This window comes from Gossypium hirsutum, chromosome A07 (genome assembly GCF_007990345.1).
Source record: "Gossypium hirsutum isolate 1008001.06 chromosome A07, Gossypium_hirsutum_v2.1, whole genome shotgun sequence".
Classification (NCBI taxonomy): Eukaryota; Viridiplantae; Streptophyta; class Magnoliopsida; order Malvales; family Malvaceae; genus Gossypium; species Gossypium hirsutum.
In genome coordinates this window covers 28,520,700-28,531,663 of record NC_053430.1, presented here as the reverse complement: position 1 = coordinate 28,531,663, position 10,964 = coordinate 28,520,700, and the positions used below count along the sequence as shown (strand labels likewise).

Below are 10,964 nucleotides of genomic sequence, written 5' to 3'. Positions count from 1 at the left end.
GAAAGAAACAGAATCGAAACAGAAAGAGTAGGGAGAAAGAACGAAGAAAGAAAAAGAAAAAAAAAATTGGGATTTCTTCAAACTTAAATTGGTAAGTCAATTTAATTACTTTTCTTATAATTTTTAAGTTTTTATGATCCTAGAACAAAATACTATTAGGTATATATTGAAAATTTGAAAGTTAGTAGATTTTTTAAAGTAGTTTATATTGAATTAATGGATGAATTAGAGATTGAATTGATGGAAATTCAAATTAGAATTGGGAAAAAGGATTAAATTGTGAAATAAGTTATAAGTAGAATTTAAGTAAAAATAAGGTATAGATTGTGATAGAAATAGAAATAATTTTAGTTATGGATTAAATTGAAATGTGAGCTAAGGTAAGAAATGATGAACTTATTATATCATACATGTTTATTTTTATTAATTAGTATATGAAAGCCATTTGATTGTTTTTCTCTAATATATAAATGTTATATGTTTTATATGAAATTGAAGAGAAAGAAAAGAAATGAAAGGATCTAATTGAAGAAAAAGGAAAAGAGAAGGCTAAGGAGTGAAGGAAGACATCATCTCAACCTTTTTGTTGTAAGTTCTACAAGATTTTTAAATTATTTTTATTTAAATGCTTATATTGTAGTATAGAATTATTTAGAAATAAAAATGTAATATATATATATATATTTAAATTTGTAAATAAAAATAAAATAAAACAATAGATTATGAAACTATGAAATTTGTAAAGAAAATTATAGATGGAGAATATAAGATGGTATATTGTTTGAACATTAAGTAATAATGTTGTGACAAAAGTATATATGTGAAAAAGGTGTGATATTTGTGAATTTTGAAATGTGCACTAAATTGTAATGATGGAGAATGAGAAATTTTTTTGAAATATTTTTATAAAGTATTTAAATGTATGAAATTCAGTTTTAATGCCCAAGTAGATGGAATTTAGAACTACTAGGATATTGTGGCATGTCATTAAGGAACCTTAGCGTGCTCTTTGATTATTAGCACGTTAGTGCTCTCTGATTAGCACATCTGTGCTCTTTGTTCATTAGTGCATAATAATGCACCTCTGTATTTATTTCGTATATCTGGTGTACTCTATAAAATCTACTTTGGGCTAAGAATATGAGTTGTGAACAAAAGCGAATCATCAACATGTTAAGGTAAGTTTTATAACTTACAAAAAGATATATTAAATTTTATTTAATATATAGCATAGCTAAAGAAACTTATATGTATGTAAATATGTATTAACGGAATGAGTTTAAAATATTTTATAAGGATTTATTTACCTATTTATTCTTGTAGTGCTTACTAAGCCTTCGCCGGCTTAACGCATTTAATTTTAACGCGTAGGTACAGTTAGACTCGAAGAGGTAGAGTCAGATTAGAAGATCTCTCATCTCATCACATCCTCAAGAGCTTCAAAAGTAGGTACCATATTCTGAATTAAAATGACATGTACATAGGCAGTTCAGATGTATTCCCATGTATTAGGGACTAAAATGTAAACTCTTGAAATTCTATCTATTTTGAGTTACTTGAAGTATTTTTGGTATATATGAAATGAATTAGTGAAACTATAAGTATGTTTGCAAATATGGTTTGTAAATTAAAATAATATGCACAAATGTTTTAATTAAACAATATCTAGCCATAACCGTTTTGGCATCAAATGTAATAGTCTTATACCGAGTCTGTACGATTGCACCAGGCATAGGGTTGTTACATACATGGTATCAGTCGTCGCGATTCTAGAGACCTGATTTTCAGTTTGCTTTCATGACTACCACCGCTTCTCCTGACTCTGCCTCAATCGAGCTTGGCTGTCCGGTGTTCACTGGAGCTCAGATCGTCAACTCCTTCCCTCGCCATGACACTATTAAATTGGCTAATGGAAATTTTGTTTAGTGGCAGTAGCATGTTCGTCTGATTATTGAAGGTTACAAACTGGCCGGACTTTTGGAGGGCACGTTACGTGCTTTGCCGCATTTTGTGCAGTCGTTGGAGGGATTTCTCATTCCAAATAAGGATGCCTCGGCATTCGTTCAACAAGATCGGTTGCTTGTATCATGGTTACTTTCCACCATTAATCATTTTCTGTTACCTTCGTTTACGGATGCTCGAACGGCCTGTGATGTTTGGAACATGACCATTCGACTATTTGTTGCAGTCACAGGTGCGAAATTATCTCGTATACGTCACAATCTCCATTCTCTTAAGAAAGATAACCTCTCAATCACTGAATATGTAGCAAAAATTCAAAACATATGTGCCTTGATTGAGGCCTCTAGATCTCAAATCTCGGAGGCAGAAAAAGTTGAGGTTGTTATTACAGGCTTACTTCCAGAATTTGATGTTGTTCTTACCTTAGCACCCTTCTCCACTAAAACTCTGTCTTTTTAACATTTAGTGGACATGTTGTTGGAATATGAGACGTGACAAAACCGTGCGGTTCAAGAGCTTTCGATTCAAGTCAACCTTTTGGAGTCCGTTCTGACCTCATCGATGGTGGATCTTGATCGTGGTGGCCGTTAGCTGTTTAGTGGTCGTGGCAGAGGTTTTCGGAACAACATTCAATGTTAGATTTGTATCCAATTTGGGCATTTAGCCCAACAGTGTTATTACCGTTTTGATCGCGATTATGGTGGCATGTCTGCTCCAAACACGGATCAGACCATGGCACAGTCTAGAAGTGTTGGTCACAGACCGCGCAATGACACACTTGGCGAGCCTAGATAGTAGTCGACTCTCGGTATTCAGGTCTCGCTTGGTGGACAAGGTGGTCCGGTCTCTTTCAGTGGTCCTAGGAGGTGCATCGACCCTTCGGTGGTGGCCCCGATGGCATGCCCATCTGGCTTTGCGTGAGTATATCTGCACCATGGTGTGCCTGTGCCGTTTCAGCCTTTTGTTAGGGTTTCTAACCCTTTCTCAATACATACTAATGATGCAGGCCACACTGTTGGGCCCACCGATGAACCAGCCCTACACTGTGCTCATTTTATGTCTTTAATGCCGCCAATTATAGATTCCCAAATTGGGACGCATGATTTTAGGTGCTATGATGCGTCTAGGCCACATAGTTCAGGCCATAGATTTGGGCCTTATATTAGATCGAATGACGTAGACCCAATTGCTAGCCAGAATAATGGGCCAAGTGCAAATCTTGTTGGACTTGAGGCCACTAGTAATACTCCCGTACCAAATCTTGGTGTGCTATGGCGAACTAAACCGAGGGCATATGTAACAGTCTAGTTTAGACCCTAGTAAGAACAGTGGTTTCGGGACCACGAATTTGAGTAAAAAAAATATTTTAATATTATTTTTTGTGTTTAAAGTATGTGAATTGATATGTGTGAAATTTTCGTACGAAACTTTTATCGTTGTGTGCTTGATTTAATAAAAAGGATTAAATCGCGTAAAACGTAAAAGTTGCATGCTATTAGTTAAAGGTGTCAATTGGCCTTGGCTTTTTAATATGATGGCCTTAAATGGTAAATAGCTCATTTATAAGATAGTGGATGATATTTGGTTTGGCATTTGTGTATATATGAATTTAGTTTAATGGTAAAAGGGTAAAATGTTTAAAAAAAGTTCAATTAAATAAATCAAAAGCCATGTGTTTTTGTCTTTTTATGCTATCATCTTTCTCCATAGCCGAATGTGAAAAGAAAAAGATAAGTTTGAAAGCTTTGAATATTCGGCACTTTGAAAGCTTATTTCGGGTATGTGTTTTACTCGATTTTTTAGATTTTTTACGTTTTTGAGATCGTTGCTTCGAGTACTAGTAAACCCATGCCTTAATTTTTGGATTTAATGAAGAATTTGAGATTTTCCATTGTTTATTATGTGATGAAATTGTTGTTTGATGATGATTAATAAATCTTTGATGTTTGATTTTCATGTTTAATTAAGTGATTTTTTTGATAAAAATGTGTATTAAGGACTAAATTTAGAAATTTGTAAATTGAGGGGTCAAAACGTGAAATAAATAAAAGATATGGGTTGCTAGAGACCTAAGGTAAATTCGGCCTAACAGGGGTTTGATGAAATTTTGAGTAATTTGTGTTATTTTGAAATAGGGATTAAATTGTAAAAATGTGAAATGTTAGGGGATAAAATGCAAAATGCCCAAATTATGTGTCTATAGATAAAATTTAATGAAATATTGAATAAGTGAGTTAATTTTGATATTAATTAGATTGGCAAAAGTGGAATTCGGATTTGGATCGGGGGGAAAATCAAAGTGGTCGATTAGTCGACTCGTTCCGGTTATCGTTGTCCGAGGTAAGTCCTTAAGTAATTAAATTTAATTTGCTGTGCGCTTAAGATTATATAAAATGATAAGTAATTATTTAACCTTTACAGGTTCGATTTGCAATAAGTAAATTGTATTTAGGATATAAAGCCGAATATGAAATGGATGATTTATGTATATAATGTGACCGAATGACTATTAAGTGATGATGTGAAAGTGTGTAATATGTGTATCCAATTTTATTGTACTTGTTTGTATAAAGTCGAATGTGAATTGAATGGTATATATGTGGTGACCGAATAGCTATTATGAAACAAAGTCAAAGAATGAGATATTTGTATAATAGATGAATTGTGACTATTGTTCCTACTTGATCGAGGTTGTGTGTGAAATAATTTGTGAATATGGCCTATAGCCGAATGGTTATTAAAAGTGAAACTGGGATAGTGAAAAGATAATGTGTTCCTTGTGTATGATTATTGAACCGAAAGTTAAAGGGTAGGTGTACATTTTGTGCTTATATTCGAATGAAGCAATTGAATTGCTAATGTGATATGTTATGTGAAATGTGTTTACATGTGAATAAATATGCAAGACACTAGAAATGTATCCGGGATAAAGTCCCGCAGGCTTTGTGCTGGAAATGTATCCGGGCTAAAGTCCCGCAGGCTTCGTGCTGGAAATATATTCGAGCTAAAGTCCCGTAGGCTTTGTGCTGGTAATATAATTTCAGGTTTTATACCTAGCAGGCCAAGTGCCGATGAATTTGATAAAAGTATACAATTGCAAGATCCTACACTAAGTTGACAAATTGAAAGTGCATTACATATTAATTTGGCCAGGTATGTATCATGTACTCATATGCGATTTTGATTTGAATTAAATTATAAATATATAAAGTGTCTGTGAATAAGTGTTATGACTATAAATGTGATCGTGATATATTCGGTAAATGTGTGAAGTTATGTGAAGTGATTCTATGTTTATATTCAAATATAAACACTTGGTCATTGTGGAAAGGTTTGTGGAAGTATATGATTTTATTTTTAGGTGATTACGATCATGGAAAATAAAATGTGAATATGATATTGTATTTTATTCGTTTCAATTGAACTAAAGCTGATAGTGAAGCATTTTAATGCCTATGTTATATGGGTTCGATCTTGAATGACATGATATACATGTTTAGATAATTTGAATGCAAGGAATGTGTGAAAGAGCAAATTTGTAATAAATCTGCTTGGGACAGCAACAGTAGCGTGATTTTGGAAAATCACCATAAATTGTGTAAATTGAATTAGAAGCTGAATAAATTATGTAATTAAATCTTAATGAGTCTAGTTTCTTATAAAAGAAACCGTGTAAACAAAATAATTGTAGATAATGATATATTTGAAGTGGCGTGAGATAGAGTCAAAATGACTTTGAAATCCCCTATTTTGTTTTTAGAAAATCATTGTAAATTGTACAATGATGATTATAAGATAAAATTTATATTCTTAGACTCCTTAATGAGTCTAGTTTCAAATGAAATAAACGATAACATATTTCAAATTCTGTATAATGAGAAAATTAATTCGTAGTGAAGAGTGGTCAGATTAGTCAAATAGTGAAACAGGGGAAACTTCAATAAAAATCTGGTATTGATTGGTTAAACCAAAAATTTTAAAAATTTGATAGATGGAAGATATATAAGCCTATTTTCAGGGAAAATTAACGGCACTTGATTTGGAGTTTCTTAGCTCCAATTATAAATAAATTAGTGACTATTGCTCAGGAAGATAGCTTGTAGTGAATTTGTGATTTTGTTGCAAACATGGTTAAAACTAGTTAATGAGATGCTTTTCGTGTTCTTATGATCTTATTTGTGATTTCAATATTTGGTTTTAATTGAGTTCAGATTCAAGTGAGGTGAATTTGCTAAAAATGCATTATGTTCATGGATACTTGGCCAAAATGGCAATTATCTAGGAATGATTTCTTGAAAATTTGAAATAATCGATCTATAAGTAAATTAATTGTTTGCATTGCTTAAAACTTACTAAGCATTGAAGCTTACTCCGTGTTCTCTTTTCCATTTCTTATAGGTTTATACTTTAGCTCGAGTTGGAAGAGCCGGAGATATCATCACACTATCGAGTCATTATGTGAGTTGGGAAGATTGTATATCATCATGGTTTAAGGCATGTATAGGATAGACTATAGGTAGAATAATATTTCGACTTTATATACTTTATAGCCATGCGAAGATGGCTTGCTCATTTTGTTTAGAGAAGCCTTATAATTGAACTAATATGTTGAAATGTTTTAGTTATAACTTGATAGTAGTTAATTTGTTATTAGATATTCGGTTATGTTTTGATAGTGAGTCATTTTGGAAATTTATAAGAGCTCTTATGGAAAATCAATGAGATAAGTTTGCATTGTTGATAATTTATGTCTGGTAAGTATCTTTGACCTTATAGAAGTTTTGTTCAGTCAAGTAATATCTCATAACCTTATTTCGGCAACGGATACGGGTTAGGAGTGTTACAGCATAGGTTCATGATGTTGATGCCTCACTTGCGTTGGTTTGCCTCGTATTCCTAATGTTAATGCCTCTGATTTTTTGACCACTTCTAGGTCCAATCCCAATGCCAATCAATATGGGTCTAATTTTGATAATGAAAATTCTTATGTTCCTATGCCTGTAGGGACCACATCCTGTTGTCCTGATTTAGGAGCTACACACTATGTTTATCGAGAGGACACGGTTTTGCATGGGTTCATGCCATACTCAGGTACATCTCATTTTTTTATGGTTGATGGAACACCTACAAAAATATCGTGTATTGGAAATTTTAATTTACTTACAACGAGTAAAGTACTTCATTTGTCTAATGTTCCGTGCGTGCCAAATATCCAGAAGAATTTGTTGTTAGTATCTAAGTTTGATAAGGAAAATAATGTGTTTTTTGAATTTCATCCATCGTATTGTGTTGTTAAGGACATCCTAACTTGGGAAATTTTGCTGCGGGGCCACACTTGTAATGAGCTCTATTATTTTTTCACTAGCTACTTCTGACTCTTCTGTCAGTGATCTGTCTGTCCTCAACACTAGCTTTCAGCCCCTCGGTAATGGTGATGATATGTTTGCTTTATGGCATCGCAGACTTGGTCATCCGCCTGCTTCAATTGTTAAAAGTGTTCTTGATAAATATAAAATTGTTTCTAATAAATTGTGCATTGATAATATATGTACTGCATGTCAAAAGTGGAAATCCTATAAACTGTCTTTTTCCTGTTATACTACTGAATATAAAGATTTTTTTAACTTGGTTGTCTCCGACTTATGGAGCCCGACATCAGTTCCATGTAGCAATAATTTGTATTATATTTCATTCATCAACATGTATAGTTGATTTACTTGCATTTATCTCATTCAACATAAGTCTCAAGTAGAGGAATGTTTTCTTCATTTTCAAAAAATGGTTCAAACCAGTTTGGGAAATGCATTAAAAGGTTTTAAAGTGGTTGGGGCGGTAAGTATCATGCTTTCACGACAATTCTGAATAATCTTCGGCTACTTCATCATTTATCCTGCCCATATACGTCAAAGCAGAACACAGTAGCTGAGCGAAAACATAGACACATTGTTGAGAATGGGCTTACTCTCTTAGCCCAAGCCAATCTGACTATGGATTATTGGGTTTATGCCTTTTGTAGTGCCGTTCATATCAAAAATCGTCTACCTATTCCAATTTTGAAAGGGCAGTCTCCTTATCAGATCCTTCATGATCATAAACCTACATATGATCATTTACGGGTATTTGGATGCTGCTGTTTTCCGTATCTGCATCCATTTACACGCCACAAGTTGGATTTTCGTTCTCAGTCGTGCACATTTTTAGGATATAGCTCTTAACATAAAGGGTATTATTATCTCACACTAGATGGTAAGGTCATTGTTTCTCGACATGTTATCTTTGATGAACGACAGTTTTTGTTTCCTTCATCTACCATAGCTTCAGTTAGTACTAGTCCGACTGTCTCCATGTATGTTCCTCTTGTTAAATCTACTATTGTTTGTCCTGCTACAACTAGTGAGGAAACCACTGATGTTTTGCCATCTCATCCTCACTCTAATTCCATACAATCCCTTTCAAGTGATTCCTCAATCGCATTAGGTACTACTCATGGAGATTTTCGACTCTCGGGCTCAACTGATACTGGTGGTTCTTCTGTTTAGGGATCTGCTCCGAATTTGGGCTTCTTGGCTCCTCCGCCTGTTCTACTGGGTAATACTCATAATATGGTTACTAGGTCTAAAGTTGGGATTTTTACACCCAAGGCCCTGAAAATAGAGGCCATTGACTATGAACCACGCACGGTTGAAGAGGCGTTTGTTGATCTAGAATGGAAACTTGCAATTCAAGTAGAATTTGATACATCTATGGCTAAATCCATTTGGGAACTTGTATCTCTGCCCCATGGACGAAAAGTGATAGGGTGTAAGTGGCTCTTCAAGATAAAGAAAAATGCTGATGGAACAGTTACTCGGCAAAAGCCTAGGCTAGTCTCGAAAGGGTGTTTGGAGGTTCCTAGGTGTGATTTCAAGGAAACGTTTAGCCCAGTTGTAAAACCTGTGACTATTCGAACCATATTTATGGTTGTTGTTTCTTGTGGTTGGCAACTTCACCGAGTAGATGTTAATAATGCTTTTTTAAATGGTGATCTCATTGATGAAGTTTTCATGCAACAACCTCCGGGTTATGTTCAGACTGGTCCTACTAGATGCAATTGGTGTGTCAATTGGCAAAGGCATTGTACGGGCTGTGTCAAGCACCATATGTATGGTTTAACAAATTGAAGCAATTTCTTGTGTCTACCAAATTTTTCGTGTCTAAGTCTGATGCATCTCTATTTGTTCGTGTACCAACCGAATTTTTTATTTATGTTCTGGTTTATATGGATGATATTATTATTATAGGGAGTACGACTGACAATATAAATAGTTTCATTCAGCTGTTACATAATGAGTTCTCCCTAAAGAACATGGGGGATCTTCATTACTTCTTGGGTATTGAAGTCACTCAATCTACCACTGGAAGTCTACACTTATGCCAACACAAGTACATCAAAGAACTTCTTGATAGGAGTTCCTTGACTAATGCAAAAAGTGTTCATACACCAATGATTAGTTCGTCCACGTTGTCAAAAGATGAGGGCGAGTGTCTTGTTGATCCTACGGAGTATCGCATTCTTGTTGGTGCTCTTCAATATAAAGTACTGACAGGGCTTAATATTTCTTATGCTATAAATCGTGTGTGTCAATTTATGCATGCACCTATTTCAGTTCATTTAGTGGCTTTGAAAAGAATCTTACAGTATTTACGTGGGACTATTGATCGTAGCTTAATTTTTCGTCTATCTGACAGGCTATATCTCATTGGTTATGCTGATGCCAACTGGGGATTGGATTTTGATGATCACTAGTTTACGACAAGATTTTGTGTGTATTTTGGTGATAGGCCCATATCGTGGTGTTCGAAAAAGTAACAAGTTGTTTCTCGGTCGACAGCAAAAGCAGAATATCGAAGTTTTGCTGCCACCACCAGTGATATTACATGGTTAGTCTCCTTGCTAATGGAGTTACGGATTCACTCTGCCGATTCCCCTGCTATTTGGTGTGACAATTCTAGTGCCGTTGCGGTTGCTGCCAATCCAGTCTTACACTTCAAGTTCAAACATGTTGAACTTGATTTATTTTTTGTCCGTGAAAAGGTAGTTGACGGTTCGCTTGTTGTTGGTGAAGTACCATCATGTGACCAGATTGTTGATATTTTTACAAAACCATTGTCCGTCTCTTTGTTTACTTGGTTTCGTTCTTTACTTCGGGTCTTACCTATTGAGAAGCTGGGTGAATGTTAAAGTATGTAAATAATAGGTTCTGTTAACAAAGTCTGGTATATTATTAGTGGATCAGTTAGCAACAGTTAGTCATTCCTTGTCATTTATATAAGTTCTATCTTTGTACTGTTAAAGCATACAATGAATACAAAATAGTTCAATCTTTCAATATTTCCTTTTACTTCAGTATTTCTCTGTTTTATTCAATTTTATAGAGTTACTTACAATTTATTATTTAGTCCTTTAAAATTTTATGAAATTACATATTAATTTAATGATAAAATTACACTTTAATCTCCTAAAAAAATATAATTAATCTTTAGCTCCTCTAAAATAATTTCTTGCTTTATCTTGCTGATTGGTCAATTCATGGAGATATTTTTTTTGTATTTTTTTTATTTGGACTAACCGGATGTCATTCACCAACTTATAATGGATGGTGTCATAGCTTTTTAATTAATGTTTGCTCTTACAAGTTTTTCTTTAAAATAATAGTCTATATCATATTTGGTTTTTAAAATATATTTATTTTTCTCACATTGTTACTTAATTTTTCATTCTATATAATTACCTAAACTATCATTTTTTATAATTTTTTCATCTAAAACTTAATGATGTTAAAGAAAAAAAAATAAGGGTAAACTATACAGATAGTCATCGAAGTATAAAAAATTTTCATTTTAGGCACCCAAAATAAAAAATTTGTAACTTAAGCACTCACATTACATATTTTGGTGATATTGGCCACCCTTGTTAAAATAAAAAACGACAAGTTGACATAGGTTTTTTATTTTGATTTTCC

General features: G+C 33.7%; 1 protein-coding gene across 8 annotated transcripts; it reads left to right on the top strand.

Annotated features, from left to right (window-relative positions):
• Nucleotides 1-498: 498 nt before the first annotated feature.
• Nucleotides 499-10,331, top strand: LOC107937028 (uncharacterized mitochondrial protein AtMg00820). 8 transcript variants are annotated; one of them, XR_005930604.1, is made up of 6 exons: nucleotides 499-588; nucleotides 1,372-1,445; nucleotides 1,730-3,740; nucleotides 4,217-4,302; nucleotides 6,361-6,420; nucleotides 6,967-8,493. XR_005930604.1 is itself a non-coding variant. In XM_041117907.1 (5 exons), exons 1-5 carry the CDS (start codon nucleotides 2,857-2,859, stop codon nucleotides 9,885-9,887), a joined length of 453 nt encoding a protein of 150 aa, XP_040973841.1. In that variant the 5' UTR covers nucleotides 2,743-2,856; the 3' UTR covers nucleotides 9,888-10,331. The 8 variants fall into 8 exon arrangements, 5 of the variants coding, with proteins under 5 accessions (XP_040973841.1, XP_040973842.1, XP_040973839.1 ...); XR_005930605.1 differs by lacking the exons at nucleotides 499-588; nucleotides 1,372-1,445 and having other exon boundaries at nucleotides 2,742-2,879; nucleotides 2,969-3,740; XM_041117907.1 differs by lacking the exons at nucleotides 499-588; nucleotides 1,372-1,445 and adding an exon at nucleotides 9,691-10,331 and having other exon boundaries at nucleotides 2,743-2,879; nucleotides 6,967-7,053.
• Nucleotides 10,332-10,964: the final 633 nt, after the last annotated feature.